The 16,844-nt window shown below is 36.2% G+C and overlaps 1 protein-coding gene across 1 annotated transcript in view; it reads left to right on the forward strand.

Moving 5' to 3' along the window:
* Nucleotides 1-16,844, forward strand: part of TOPAZ1 (testis and ovary specific TOPAZ 1) — a 95,650-nt gene that overhangs the window by 56,142 nt on the left and 22,664 nt on the right. Inside the window, exons 13-15 of the mRNA XM_031009542.3 lie at nucleotides 11,376-11,442; nucleotides 12,508-12,682; nucleotides 13,688-13,788. Coding sequence (XP_030865402.2) covers nucleotides 11,376-11,442; nucleotides 12,508-12,682; nucleotides 13,688-13,788 — 343 coding nt within the window. The remainder of the gene's footprint in view (nucleotides 1-11,375; nucleotides 11,443-12,507; nucleotides 12,683-13,687; nucleotides 13,789-16,844) is intronic.

Here is a 16,844-nt window from a genome sequence, read left to right on the forward strand (position 1 = left end):
GTGTAATAGTTGTATATGTTTACAGAGTACATGAGTTTTAACGATACATGTATACGATGTATAATGATCAAATCAGGGTAACTGGGATATTCATCACCTCAAACATTTATCATTTCTTTGTATTAGGGACATTCCAGAGCTTCTCTTCTGGTTATTTGAAATATGCTATACATTTCTGTTAACTGTAGTTGCCCTATTGTGCTTTCAAACACAAGCAACACAATCATGAATATTCTTAGTCTATTTTACAGTATATAACTTTGAAAACTGTATCTTTATACCCTCTGCCCCTTTCTGTGCTCCCACTTCAAACCATTACAGTTATGTGCCCCATAATGATGTTTTGGTTAATGATGGACCACATATACCATGGTGATCCCATAAAATTATAATGGAGCTGAAAAATTCCTATCTCCTAGTGACATCTTAGCTGTTATAATGTCAGAGCACAATGCACTACTCATATGTTTGTGGTGATACTAGTGTAAACAAACTTACTGCACTGCCAGTCATAAAAGTATAGCACATACAGCTATGTACAGTACATAACATTTGATAATGATAATAAATTAGTGTTACTGGTCTATGTATTTACTGTACTTTATTATTATTTTAGAGTGTACTCCTACTTATATTTTTTTAAAGTTAAGTGTAAAACAGATTCAGGCAGGTCCTCCAGAAGGTATTCCAGTAGTAGGCATTATTGTCATAGGAGATGACAGCTCCATACATGTGATTGACCCATAGACCTTCCAGGGAGACAAGATGTGGAGGTGGAAGACAGTGATATTGATCATCCTTGTTCTCTGTAGGCCTAGGCTAATGCATGTATTTGTGTCTTAGTTTTTAACAAAACAGTTTACAAAGTAAAAAGATAAAAATAAAAATTTTCAAAAATAGAAAAAAGTTTATAGAATAAGGATATAGAGAACATGCTTTTGTGCAGATATACAGTGTGTTTCTGTTTTAAGCTGGGTGTTGTTACAAAAGAGTCAAAAAGTTTGTAAAGTTACAGTAAGTTAAAATTAATATTGAAGAAAGAGAAACTTTTTTTCTAAATTAAGTGTAGCCTAAGTATATAGTATTTGTAAAGTCTACAGTTTGTGTTACAGTTGCCTACAGTATTCAGTACAATAACATGCTTTGCAGGTTGGTAGCCTAGGAACAATAAGCTATATCATATAGCCTAGGTGAATAGTAGGCTGTACCATCTAGGTTTGTGTAAGTACACCCTTATGATGATTACACAAAGATAAAGACACATTTCTGAGAACATATCCCCAGCCGGGTACAGTGGCTCATGCCTGAAATCCCAGCACTTTGGGAGGCTGAGGCAGGTGGATCACCTGAGGTTGGGAGTTTGAGACTAGCCTGGCCAACATGTGAAACCTCATCTCTACAAAAAATAGAAAAATCAGCCAGGCGTAGTGGTGCACGCCTGTAATCCCAGCTACTCAGGAGGCTGAGGTGGGAGAATTGCTTGAATCTGGAAAGCAGAGGTGGCAGTGAGCCAAGATCGTGCCACTGCACTCCATCCTGGACAACAGAGCAAGACTCTGTCTCAAAAAAAAAAAAAAGACATATAGCCATCAAACGACGCATGACTATATAGTATTCTTTAAGAGGTACTAACATTGGTGACCTATTTGATGATGGAGAGAGTTTTGAGAGAGTAGGATAATAACTGGATAGTTAAGGAGTTTAGATCATAACTGAGCATGTGAACCCAGCTCCAAGGCAAAAGGAAAAAAAGTAGTATGTTATTTTATACTTGAATTTTCTTGACTCTTTGAAATAATCACCCTATTCTGCACTAGGCAATTATTTTTTTTTCTTTGAGACAGTATCTCCCTCTGTCTCCCAAGCTGGAGTGCAGTGGTGCAATCATGGCTCATGGCTCACTGCAGCCTCAACCTCTTGGGCTCAAGAAATTCTCCTACCTTAGCCTCCCAACTCTCTAGGACTACAGGCATGTGCCATTGTGCCCTAGCTATATTTTTTTGTATTTTTTTCAGAGGTAGGATTTCAACATGTTGCCCAGGCTGGTCTCAAACTCCTGGGCTCAAGTGATCTGCCTGCTTCAGCATCCCAAAATAGTCAAATGAATTTTAATGCACATTTATATTTTGATTTTGATTATATTTTTAATTAGCTAGTTTACAGTTCATTTGAAAGACTTTCACAAAAGATAAGGCTGCTAGAAAGAATTTTAACATTTATATTCAGGACATTAGTGACAATTTATATGTGCCTATAACTTAGGAAATTTCTTAACATTCAGTGATTATTTTAAAACTTTCACATTTAAAGTGGGTATTGAAATGTTGGAGCTTAAGTCTGCAACTTTATTAGTTACTTTTTGTTTATCTCCTGTTTACCTTTTTCTATATTCCTGTGGGGATTACTTGAACGTTTTTTAGAATTCCATTCTGATTAACTGTAGTTTTTGAGTATGTCTCTTTGTATATATATATATTTTTTAGTTGTTGCTCTAGTGCACTTACCTTTTGACTCAGCAATCCCAATTCTACAAATGTACCCTGAAAACACACCTCTATCAATACAAACATATGCACACCCAAGGTTATTCATTGCAGCATTGTTTATACTTGCAAAATATTAGGAACAATCTAAATACCAATACAGTAGATGAATAATATAGTATATTCACACAATGAAGTACTTTGCAGCCATTAAAAAATGAAGAATTTCTCTATGAATTTATTTAGAGTGATATCCAAGATATACTGTTTGTGTAAATGTTATAAATACACTAATTAAAGGATTGCAGTTGGCAGAATATATATAAAAGTATAACTATATGCCCCTGACAAGAAATTAACTTTCATTGTAAGGATATAGGTAGTTGAAACAATATGCCATGCAAACATTAGTTTTAAAAGGAGCATGAGTGATTATATGAATAACGAATTAAATAGACTTTAGAGCAAGGAAAACTACAGGTACAAAGAGGGACACTACATAATAAGATGATCAATATGCCAAGAAGACATAGCAATTATAAAGTATATGCACCAAAAAACAGCTTCAGAATACATGAAACAAAATTATTGAATTGAAAGGAGAAATGGACAATTCTATAATTATAGTTGGGGACTTCAATATCCCTCTCTCAATAATTGATAGAAATACTGGGAAATCAGCAAGGATATAGAACTAAACACCTCCATCAATCAACAGGGTTTAATAGACATTTATAGAACACTGTACCCCAAAACAGCAGAATACATATTCTTTTCAAGCATCTATGGAATATTCACCAAGGTAGACCATATCCTGGATCATAAACCTCAAAAAATTTAAAACAATTAAAACTATACAGAGTACATTATTTGACTGTAATGGAATCAAACTGGAAATCAACAATGGAGGTATAATAGGAAAATCTCCAAACACTTGGAAATTAAACAACACATTTCTCTATAATCCACATGTGAAGAGAAAGTTTCAAAACTAAGTGAACTGTTAGAACTGAATAAAAATGAAAATATGTCACAACTTGGGGATGCAGTTAAAGCAATCCTGAGAGGAAAATCCATTACACAATATTCTAAGCTCCCACCTCACAAAGCAAGGAAAGATAAGAGCAAAATAAACTCAAAGTAAGCATAAGAAAGGCAATAAAGCTAAGAATATGAATCAATGAAGCTGAAAACAAAAAGTAAATCAATGAAACAAAAAGCTGTTTGTTTGAAAAGATCAATAAAATTAACAAGCCTCTAGCAAGACTAAAAAAAAAAAAGCAGACATGAAGACATGAATTATCGATACCAGGAATGAGACCAGGGTTATCAGTACAGTTACTGCAGCCATTAAAGCGATCATAAGGGATTGCCTTGAACAACTTGACATAAACTCAGCAACATAGATGAAATGGAGCAAGTCCTTAAAAACCACAAAAAAAAAACAAAGTTGATGCAATATGAACTAGGTCATCTAAATAGTGTTACAACTATGGAAGAAATTTAATCCATCATTTAAAAGCTTCCAAAAAAGACATTTCAAGGGCCAGATAGTTTCATTGGACGATTCTACCAGTCATTCAAAGAAGAATCAGCATGGATTTACACGATCTCTTGCAGAAAACGTGAGGGAACATTTACCAGCATATTTTGATACCAGTGTTACCCAGACTCCAAAACCAGACACAGAGAATACCAAAAAAAAAAAAAAAAAAGAAAAGAAAAGAAAAGCAAATTACGGCCGGGCATGGTGGCTTACACCTGTAATCCCAGCACTTTGAGAGGCCGAGGTGGGTGGATCACCTGAGGTCAGGAGTTTAAGACCAACCTGACTAACATGGTGAAACCCCGTCTCTACTAAAAATACAAAATTAGCTGGGCATGGTGGCACATGCCTGTAATCCCAGCTACTTGATAGGCTAAGGCAGAAGAATCACTTGAACCCAGGAGGTGGAGGTTACAGTGAGCTGAGATTGAACCATTGCACTCCAGCCTGGACAACAAAAGTGAAAGTCTGTCTCAAAAAAAAAAAAAGAAAAAAGAAAAGAAAATTACAAATTAGTATTATCTCTCCTGAGCTTTGATGCAGAAATTCTCAATAAAATACTACCATATTGAATCCAGGAATTTGTAAAAATAATTATACACCATTATCAAACAGGGTTTATTCCAAGAATGCAGAGATGGTTCAATATTTGAAAATCAATGTAATTCATCATATCTACAACATAAGAAGAAAAACCACATGATTATTCAATTAATACAGAAAAGCATTTGACAAAATTCAATATCCATGCATTATTTTTAAAAGTCAGCAAATTATGAATAAAGGAAGAAATTCTTTAACTTCACAAATAGTATCTGTAAGAAACCTACAGCAAATATTATATTTAGATGAAAGACTGGATGCTTCTTCCTAAGATTGGGAACATGGCAAGGATGTTCACTGATACCACTCTTATTCAACATACTATGATAAATCTTAGCCAGTGTAAGGCAAGAAATGGAAATAGCTAGCATACAGATTGGAAGTGAAGAAATAAAACTGTCCGTATTTGCAGATGACATTTTCTGCATATATGCCAAGGAATGTACCAAAATTTAAAAAAAAAAAAAACACTCTCCTAGAACTAAGGAGTGCAGCAAGGTTGCAGCATAAAAATCAACACAAAAATCAACCATATTTCTATATACTGAAAACGAACTGGGGAAACCAGCATTTAAAACAATATAATTTACAATGGCTAAAAACAAAAATTAGTAAAAATCTGACTGAACACATGCTAAACTGGTATGTTGGAAGTTACAAAATGCTGATAAAAGAAATTGAAAGATTAAATAAATAGAGATACTACATTCATGGATTGGGAGACTTAATAAAGGTGTCAATTCTTCAAAATTTCATCCATTGGTTTAACTCAATTCCTATCAGAATCCCTCTGGCAAGATTTTTTTGTAGGTATAAAAACGTATATTCTAAAATTTATGTGCAAAGGTAAAAGGACTAGAATAGCTAAGACAACTTTTAAAAAAGAATAGGCTGGGTGCAGTGGCTCACACCTGTAATCACAATACTTTGGGAGGGCGAGGCAGGCAGATTACTTAAGCCCAGGATTTGAGGCCAGCCTGGGCAACGTGGTGAAACCCCATCTCTACAAAAAATTAGCTGGGCATGATGTCACGCACCTGTAGTCCCAGCTAACTGGGACTTGTAGCTGTGGGAGGATCACTTGAGCCCCAGAGGTAGAGGCTGCAATGAGCCGTGATTGCACCACTGCACTCCAGCCTGGGTGACAGATAGAGACCCTGTCTCAAAAAAGAAAAAAAGAATAGGGTAAAGTAAAAGGATTCACTGTACTTAATGTTAAGACTTACTAACAGTAATCAAGTAATTAAGAAAGTATGTTATTGGATGGAGGGAGAGAGACATAGGTCAAAGGAACAGAGGGAATCCAGAAATAAACCACTACTAATATGTTCAATTGATTTTATAAGGTACAAAAGCAATTTTATGGAAGAAAGCTAGTTTTTAAACAAATGATGCTGGAGCAATTGAACAGCCATAGTAAAAAACAAAAACTTTGACCCAAACCCGACACCTTATACAAAAATTAATTCAAAATGAATCATGAATTTAAACAAAAAACTTTTAGGAAAAAATAGGGGAAAATTTGGAAACCTATATATATATGTTTATATATATTATATAATATATTTGTATATATTATATATAGTATGTATATATATATATTTTTATATATATATATATATATATATATATATATATAATTTTTTTTTTCCCCCTGAGACGGAGTCTTGCTCTGTCACACAGGCTGGAGTGCAGTGGCACAATCTCAGCTCACTGCAACCTCCACCTCCTGGGTTCAAGTGATTCTCCTGCCTCAGCCTCCCAAGTAGCTGGGATTACAGATGCGTGCCACCATGCCTGGCTGATTTTTGTATTTTTAGTAGAGACTGGGTTTCACCATGTTGGCCAGGCTGATCTCAAACTCCTGACCTCGTGATTCACCCACCTCGGCCTCCCAAAGTGCTGAGATTACAGGCATGAGCCACCGTGCCCAGCTGAGAATATATTTTGAAAGTCTCAAAATTCAACAGTAAACAAACAAATGATACTGTTAGAAAATGGGAGCTGGACATGAACAGACACTTCTCAAAAGAAGACATTTATGCAGCCAAAAAACACATGAAAAAATGCTCACCATCACTGGCTTTCAGAGAAATGCAAATCAAAACCACAATGAGATATCATCTCACACCAGTTAGAATGGCAGTCATTAAAAAGTCAGGAAACAACAGGTGCTGGAGAGGATGTGGAGAAATAGGAACACTTTTGCACTGTTGGTGGGACTGTAAACTAGTTCAACCATTGTGGAAGTCAGTGTGGCAATTCGTCAGGGATCTAGAACTAGAAATACCATTTGACCCAGCCATCCCATTACTGGGTATATACCGAAAGGACTACAAATCATGCTGCTATAAAGACACACACACACGTATGTTTATTGCGGCACTATTCACAATAGCAAAGACTTGGAACCAACCCAAATGTCCAACAATGATAGACTGGATTAAGAAAATGTGGCACATATACACCATGGAATATTATGCAGCCATAAAAAATGATGAGTTCATGTCCTTTGTAGGGACATGGATGAAATTGGAAATCATCATTCTCAGTAAACTATCGCAAGAACAAAAAACCAAACACTGCATATTCTCACTCATAGGTGGGAATTGAACAATGAGAACACATGGACACAGGAAGGGGAACATCACACTCTGGGGACTGTTGTGGGGTGGGGTGAGGGGGGAGCGATAGCTTTAGGAGATATACCTAATGCTAAATGACGAGTTAATGGGTGCAGCACACCAGCATGGCACATGTATACATATGTAACTAACCTGCACATTGTGCACATGTACCCTAAAACTTAAAGTATAATAATAATAAAATAAATAAATAAATAATTAAAAAAAAGAAAATGAGAGCTGGGCGCCATGGCTTACATCTGTAATCCCAGCACTTTGGGAGGCCGAGGTGGGCAGATCACTTGAGGTCAGGAATTTGAGACCAGCCTGGCCAACATGGTAAAACCCCATCTCTACTAAAAATAACAAAAATTACCCAGGCATGGTGGTACATGCCTGTAGTCCCAGCTACTCAGGAGGCTGAGGCTCCAAGAGAATCACTTGAACCCAGGAGGCGGAGGTTGTAGTGAACTGAGATCGTGCCACTGCACTCCAGCTTGGGCAACAGAGTGAGACGTCTTAAAAAAAAAAAAAAAAAAAAAAAAGAAAAGAAAATGGGCTAAAGACATAAACATGTTTCACCAATGAGGATATGCAGATGGCAACTAAGCACATGAAAATAAGTTCAACATTGTTAGCCATAAGAGAAATGTAAAATAAAACTATATGAGATATCACCACACACCTATCAGAATAACAGAATTTTTTTTAAAATATTGTTAACACCAAATGCTGGGGAGAGTGTGGATAAACTGGATCATATGCTGTTAGTGAGAATATAAAATGGTACAGCCACTCTGAAAAGCAGTTTGACAGTTTCTCTACAAACTAAACATGCACATCCCAAAGGCAGCTGTTGAACTCCTGGGCATTTATCCTAGAGAAATGCAAACTTTTGGTCACATAAAAACTTACACGTAAATGTTCTTAGCAGCTTTAATTGTAATAATCAGAAACTGGAAAAAAAAACAAAACTCAGATACCCTTCAATAGGTGAATGAGTAGTTATAGTTAAACTGTGGTACATACCATGGCATACTATTCAGGAAAAAGAGGGAGAAACTATGAAATGTGCAACAAATTGGATTGATCTCAAGGGAATTATGTTGAATTTTAAAAGCTAATCTCAAAAGGCTACATGCTACACAGTGCATACGTATCATTTATGTAATATCCCCGAGATAACAAAACTAAGAAATGGAGAACTGATTAGTGGTTGCCAGGGGACAGGGACAGTGGAGAGGGGATGAGTATAAAAGGGTATCATGAGAAAGTTCCTTTGTAGAAATGGAACAGTTGCAGTTGCATACACACACACAAATACATGTAAAAATTGATAAAAACTGAATAAGGCCTGTAGTTAACAATATTGTACCAGTGTCAGTTTCCTGGTGGTATATAAGATGTCACTATTGGAAAAAGCTGGGTGAAGAGTGCACAGTGTACTATTTTTGGAAATTCCTGTGAGCTTATTTAAAAGTCAAAAAATTGTGAAGATAAGTATATAACATAACTTTTAAAGATAAGTATATGTAACTTTTGTTAGGTATTGCCAAATTTTCCTCCAGAATACTTGTACCCATTTGTGTTCCCATCAGAAATATGAGACTGCCTATTTCAGCCTAGCTTTCTAACATAATGTGTTAGAATGTTTTTCAATGTTTGCTAATCTATTAGATGACAAATGGTGTTTTAGTTTGCATTTCTCTCATGAATGAATTTGAGCATTTTCTGTTCATATATTTGAGGGCTATTTTTACAAGTTTTATGTGAACTCTTCACTCTTTTTCCCCTTTTTCTATTAGGTTTTGGTTCTTTGGTTCTTAAACTTTTAGAGTTCTTGATATATTACAGGTATTAGGCCTTTGTAGTATATATTAGTATATATTGCAATTTTTCTTCCAGTTTGTCAGTTGTCTTTTGACCTTCTGGTGTTTTTTACCATGCAAAAAGTTTTATTTTTATGCAACCTTATATTTCAATCTTTTTTCTAAGTTTTGAGTCAAGGTTATGTTTTATTGCATGTGGTTTTGAGTCATCATTTCTCTACATGAAGGTTTTAGGCAAACTGGCACGTTTTCTTTTACTATTTGTGTGACTTCATCTTTACAGTTAGGTTTTTAATCTACGTGGAGTTTTTTCTCTTAGGTATGTTATGTGAAATGTATTCAGTTTTATCTTTTCCAAATGATTATCCAACTTTTCCAACAACATGTATTAAAATGTCCATCTTGGCTGGACGTGGTGGCTCACACCTGTAATCCCAGCACTTTGGGAGGCCGAGGTGGGCAGATCACGAGGTCAGGAGATAGAGACCATTCTGGCTAACATGGTGAAGCCCCATCTCTACTAAAAATACAAAAAACTAGCCGTGCGTGGTGGCGGGCGCCTGTAGTCCCAGCTTCTCGGGAGGCTGAGGTAGGAGAATGGCGTGAACCCAGAAGGCGGAGCTTGCAGTGAGCCGAGATAGCACCACTGCACTCCAGCCTGGGTGACAGAGCAAGACTCCATCTCAGAAAATAATAATGGTAAAATAAAATGCCCATCTTTACCTCCAGTGATTTGAGATGCCACCTTCATCATATACTAAATTTCATATACAATGGGGTCTGTTTCTTGACTTTGTATTTTATTCCACTGGACTGTTTACCTATTCCTGCACTGGAACCACACTATAGTAACTACAGAAGCTTTAATAGTATGTTTTAATATTTGGTAGGGATAATTCTTTTTCATAGTTTTTCAGTGTTTTCCTGGATCTTCTTGGATGTACGCTTCTCCATATATTTAGTATCAACTTCCTAACTCCATGTAGTAGTAACGTGTCTTTCAGGAGTGTTTTATAATTTTCTTTGTATAAGTACTTAATATTTTGGGTGCTATTGTGAATGAGGTTTTCTGTATTATTATGTGGTTTTTTTGTATTTATAAAAGCTATTGTTTTTTGTTTGTGTGTTGATGGATTGAGACAGGATCTTGCTCTGTTTCCCGGGCTGGGGTGCAGTAGTGCAATTACAGCTCACTGCGGCCTGGACCTCCTGGGCTCAGGTGATCCTCCCACCTCAGTCTCCCACGTAGCTGGTACTACAGGTGCATGCCACCACACCCAGCTAATTTTTGCAGAGGTAGGATTCACCATATTAACCAGGCTGGTCTCAAACTCCTGAGGTCAATGGATCTGCCCACCTTGGCCTTCCAGAGTGCTGAAATTTCTGGTGTGAGCCACCTCACACAGGCTGTCTATCTAGTTTAAATATCAGTTATACTTGCTTCATAAAAGGAGTTAGAAAATTGTTTTTTTTTCTTAATCCCAAATGTGACAGTATGTTCTTCCTTCTTAATGCTCTAGATGAATTACCAAAATTGGTGAACTCATAGTTAGGTATTACATAATACTAGTTCAATGACACCTTCTTATTCCAGCTGCCTTTTTTTTAATTTTCTTCTAATTGCCAAAGGGTGTTTCTTTCATTTTTGTCTTTTTTTCTTTTCCAAAAACTATGCATTTCAAAAATTGCCTTGTTTAAATCACAGGCTTTTAAGATCCTTCCTTGTGGTTCTGACCTACCCAGACGCTTGCTTGCTTTTTTTTTTTTTTTTTTTGTTAGCATTTTCAAACTTAATGTGGGCTTAGTCTTTGTAGCAGTATTTTTAAATCAGTGCTAGCTCTTTCTGCTAGTTTCCCTCTTCCATTCTCCCCATCAGGTTTTGTGTGTTTACTTGCTCTGTTTTTGTTTTGGTCTTTGATTGCCAGAAATCCTGTGGAGCAGTAAGGGTAGGGCAGGAGCAGTAGAGATCATGTGCCAGGATTTGGTATTTTTTTTCTCCTTTTAGTCACAGTTATTTTTGAAGTTTTGACATCCTCTGTCTACAAGTTAGGCTGAAGGTATGATTTCATGTGGAATTTGCTTTTTCCTTCTTATTGTTTTGGGGAGGAAATAGTATAAAGTAGGTGTCTATATAGCTGCCTTTTTTTCAGCTCTGAAGAATGTTTATAGCATATTATATACATTCATTTTTTCTTCTGGTTTCTTATAAACCATAGGACAGATTAATTAGAAGCAGCAGTGACTTTTAAGGGGTGAATATAGTATAATTAACTCTTTTCTTTTGTTAAAGGTTACAGATGAGACAATTTAAAAAGAACTGGAAGTGTGATTTACATTCAGCCTTGAATAAATTAGAGGTATGACATTTATTATTTTAGATACATTGCTGGGATCTCTGAAAATCAATAGCAACAAAAAAGGTTTGAATAATAACCCCATTTTATGAAAAGTTTTAGAAATGTGGCTGTTATACAGAGAAAATGCTCAAGGAAAGAAAGTTTTGTTTTTCTTACAAGTTAATATTTTGAAAGGCAAACATTTTAATTTCTAGAGTTGTGGACTGTACTAAAAATAATTCTAAAAATTGTTCAGTTTCAAAATTATATTAAAGTAAAATAATAATTCGAAGCTTAGTCTTTAAGTTTTGAGACTGGGCAGACTCGCTCAGTGCATAAGAAAGCTGAGGTACTTGTCATGGATGGCTACAGTACGTGAAATGGTGGGAGAAAGCCCAGGTCACACTGAACTCTCCAGCCATTTAGAGTATAAGAAATGAGGACCTTCAGGATGATTTTTACTTTTAAATTTAATATCGTTTTTGTATTCATGTAGTAATTGTTGCTCTGGTTTTAATTAGTACTTTTATATTCTTAAGACAACTTTTTTTCTTGATGTGAACAACTTCTTTAGTTTATAACAGAAATTGTAGAAAGATAATAAGTTGACTGAAATTTACTTTGTGGCCACTTTTGTAGAACGTAGTGTCCAAAACGATATGTGGGCCCAAATTATAAATGGCCAGATAACATTAAAATGTACTTTCTAAAAGTAGTAAAATAATGCATTGCCATGGAGACAGTTCAAATTATGCTGCTCATCATGTTTTCCGTAAAATCCATCTCCACCGTCAGGTTCAGTTTTGGGGGTGCATACAGTTAAATACTTTAAGACCTGGATAATTAAAACAAATGTGCATTGTTATTTGAAATTTATAGAGGCTTTACTATAGCCAGAAAGGCAAAGTTACAATAGTGTGTTGTTGATGTGATACTTGTTGGTAAGCTTATAAGATGTGCAGATTTTGTCTTATTAATCTATGTATATCTAATGCCTAAACATGCTTTGCCCTAAAGACATGTTTGCATAAATGACATAGTTTTCATTCTTTTTCTTTTTTGTTTTGTTTTTAATAATTTTGATAGCATTGTAAAGAAAAAGGTGACTGGACCAAATTGGGAAAATTATACATTAACGTAAAAATGGGCTGTGAAAAATTTGCAGATTTCCAGACATTTTGTGCTTGCATTGCTGAAACACTCACAAAAAACTATGAAGATGAAAGACCAGATATTCCCTTTTGTGAATTTGCTGAAACAGGTAAAATGTAACTATTGGCCTGAATATTGTGTATGAGGATGGTGCAGTTTTCTTTTTTGTTTTTTAGAGACAGGGTCTTCCTTTGTTACCCAGGCTGGAGTACAGGGGTGCGGTCATAGCTCACCGCAGCCTCGAACTCCTGGGCTCAAGCACTTCTACTGCCTCAGCCTCCCAAGTAGCTGGGACTACAGGCACATATCACTACACCCAGCTAATTTTTTTATTTTTTGTAGACACAGAATCTTGCTTCATTGCCCAGGCTAGTCTCGAACTCTTGTGCTCAAGGGATCCTCCCACCTCAGCCTCTCAAAGCACTGGTATTACAGACATAAGTCACAGCTTGGCCAGTGGCAGTGTTCTTAACAAGAATGTAAAACTAAAAAAAAAATTAAAAAAAAAAAAGAATGTAAAACCCTTGAATATTTTCCATGTTGTGGATAAATTAATGCAGGCTTTAGATACTCTTCCTTCTCTTTCTGAATTTTTCCATCTATTTATTGTTAGATTATGGTAAAAGGTCAAGAATTGGTGTTTTAGTATCAAACGTTTCACATTCTTATTTTTCTTTTCACTCAGATTGGTAAAACTATTGCTAACAAATTATAGTGGAGCACCTGAATTTTTGAATTATTTAAGTTGTTACTCTCTTTACTATTACAAGTCAACAGAGTTTATATAGTTTTGAATTTGTTTTGTTTTTGACCTGAGCTCTTTACTACTGTAGCCTTTATCAGGGGTTGGCAAACTTTCTGTAAAAAGCCGGATAGTAAATATTTTAGGCTTCGAACACACCACATGTGATCTCTATCACATAGTTTTATTTTCTTTTTAAACGATGCTTTGAAAACAGGAAAACCATTGTTGGCTCCTAGGCTATACAAAAACGGGGCACAGTTTGCCAACACCTGGTCTTTATGGTAGTATCAATAATTCTGTATTAGTTTGCCTCTTCCATCATTTTAAGTGACTATTTTATTTTCTTTTGTATGCCTATTTGTGTTTCAGTTAGCAAAGATCCACAAAACAGTAAAGTAGATAAAGGTGTACTGGGAAGAATTGGAATCAGTGCTATGTGCTTCTATCACAAGCTGTTGCAGTGGTCCAAGGTACTTCATTAAGTTTTTGTCTTGGCTTGGTATAGAGACTACTAGTTTTAAAATTATGAACAGAATATAAGTTAACCCTGTAAATTAGGAGTTTGCTAATAATCATTACAATTGATAAAGTGGGACCCAGACTAGTGAGTGATTTATTAGATGGTATATTAAGCAAATGGCTACTATTCAAAATCTCAAACTGGATACAGTGGCATGTACCTATAGTCCCAGCTACTCAGGAAGCTGAGTTCGAGGCCAGCCTGGGCAATGTGGACAGATTCCCATCTTTAAAAAATAATTTTTATTATAAAAACAAATAAAATCTCAGTATAGAGAACACTTAACCCATTTATGCCAGAGATTGCAAATGTTTTTTGTGAAAAATCAGACCTTGGTGATGACCTTGAGCAGTAGGATATAAATAACTCCCATAAGTTTAGTGTTCCAATAATGTAACACTAGGTATAAATGGGTTAAGAATCCATGCTAAATGTCATATTTATTTGAAGTAACTTTCAATTCATACTATTTTGCCAACACCTGAGTATCAGTTGTTTGTAATTTTAGAAGAGTCCAAGACACATTTCTTTGTTTGTGGGGTTTTTTTGTTTGTTTGTTTTTGTGATGGAGTTTCGCTCTTGTTGCCCAGGCTGGAGTGCAATACTGCAATCTTGGCTCACCACAGCCTCCGCCTCCCAGGTGCAAGCAATTCTCCTGCCTCAGCCTCCCAAGTAGCTGGGATTACAGGCATGTATCACCATGCCTGGCTAATTTTGTATTTTTAGTAGAGACAGGGTTTCTCCATGTTGGTCAGGCTGGTCTTGAACTCCCAGTCTCGGTTGATCCATGCGCCTCAGCCTCCCAAAGTGCTGGGATTACAGGTGTGAGCCACCACACCCAGCCAAGACACATTTCTTAAGATGAACTCAGAATACTCACAATTAACAGAACTTCTTAAAAATCACCTCTTAGAATACCTTGGAACACTATATACCATATATCTTGATGTCTAACTTTGAGGCTTAGCTTACCATAGAGATGGTTTAGTGACTCAAGACCATGTTGTATTACCATTCTTCACATATTTCTGAGGTGGCAGGTGGAGTTATAGACTCAATAAAGTTCAAGTAGAGGACAGGAAATCCAAAATAGGGAGGAAGTGCTGAGGGATGGAGTTATATAGAGAGTGGAGTAGAGAGTGTGGTCACTATTGAATTAACTATTAAAGTTTATCTTTTGTTACTTGCTGCTTTTATAAAGAGGTTATTTCACAATTGAATATATATGTTCAATAACATTTAAGTACATGGTCACCTGTATACCTACAAAATTCATGAATTAAAAAGAAAAAAATTTTTAACCTAGAATGGTTGTATAGTAGGTCTCCAGGCTCATAAGTCTTCAGGAGGCTTAGCTCTTATTGTGTGGTAGGCCTGGAGTAGGCAAGGTGTACCTTGTGTTTGCTCTCACAATCGAGCTTAAAGTTGGTCGTAGCATTAATTTATTGACTATTTAGTGCTTGGGAATTTGAGGACTATCTAACAAGAAGATCCTTTATAAAAATTCAGACTGGGCCGGGAGCAGTGGCTCACACCTGCAATCCCAGCACTTTGGGAGGCTGAGGCGGGGGCATCACTTGAGGTCCAGAGTTCAAGACCAGCCCAGCCAACATGGTGAAACCCCATCTCTACTAAAAAGTACAAAAATTAGCAGGGGGTGATGGCGCTAATCGGGAGGCTGAGGCAGGAGAATTGCTTGAACCCGGGAGGCGGAGGTTGCAGTGAGCCGAGATCGCGCCACTGCCCTCCAGCCTGGGTGACAGAACAAGACTCCATCTCTTAATGCCATCCCTCCCCCCTCCCCCAACCCCATGACAGGCCCCAGTGTGTGATGTTCCCCACCCTGTGTCCAAGTGTTCTCATTGTTCAATTCCCACCTATGAGTGGGAACATGCGGTGTTTGGTTTTCTATCCTTGTGATAGTTTGCTCAGAATGATGGTTTCCAGCTTCATCTATGTCCCTAAAAAGGATATGAACTCATCCTTTTTTATGGCTGCATAGTATTCCATGGTGTATATGTGCCACATTTTTTTAATCCAGTCTATCACTGATGGACATTTGGGTTGATTCCAAGTCTTTGCTATTGTGAATAGTGCCGCAATAAACATACATATGCATGTGTCTTTATAGACTGCATCTCAAATTTAATAAAAGAGAAACTCAGACTGATTTTGCTGAAATTTTAGAGTATATTTTAATTTTATTTGGTTATTATTTGAGACATTGGTAGATTGGTGAATTTTATCTATTTTAATTAAAATTTTTAACTACTTTAGAAAATTATTTTATTACTTAGTATGAATTTTTTAATGAAACCTATTCCTTTTTGAATGTAAAAATAAAATCATTGACAGTAAACTAAACATATCCCTTTAAAAATGCACTCTTTTATACAGTCATCTTGAAGGTAGCTTGACATCATAATAAGCATCTAATTCAAATATTATAGAATATAAAACAAGGGTCTGTACACTAAGGCCCATATGGTCCAGAACTCACCCAAAGCCTGTTTTTGTACAGCCCTCAAGCTAAGACTTTTTCACATTTTTAAAGAGTTACAAATTTAAAAAACAACAATCAAAAAGAATGTACGACAGACTAAATGTGGCCTGCAAAGCCTAAGCTACTTACTATCTGGCCATTTACAGGAAAAGCTTGCTGGCTCATGGTATAAAATAATGATATATGTCCAATTTCTGATGTCCAAACCAAAGGTAATTTTCATGTAGAATACATGAAATAATTAGTCTACTGAATTAAGAATTTTAGCTAACAAGTTTATCCTTTTTTTCACTATCATTCTTTGTCTGAATTTTTTGGAAGGTAGGGCAGGGGTTTCACCACACTCCCCAGGCTGATCTCAAACTTCTGGGTTCTAGTGATCATCCCATCTCAGCCTCCTCCTGAGTATGTTTAAATTTGATAACAAATTATTTTCATTTTTACTGTCTCTCCCTCCTGGATCCCAGATTGACCAACAGAAGAGGAGCAAAAACATATAATCA

The sequence above is a fragment of the Gorilla gorilla genome, chromosome 2 (assembly GCF_029281585.2).
Source record: "Gorilla gorilla gorilla isolate KB3781 chromosome 2, NHGRI_mGorGor1-v2.1_pri, whole genome shotgun sequence".
NCBI classification, from domain to species: domain Eukaryota; kingdom Metazoa; phylum Chordata; class Mammalia; order Primates; family Hominidae; genus Gorilla; species Gorilla gorilla.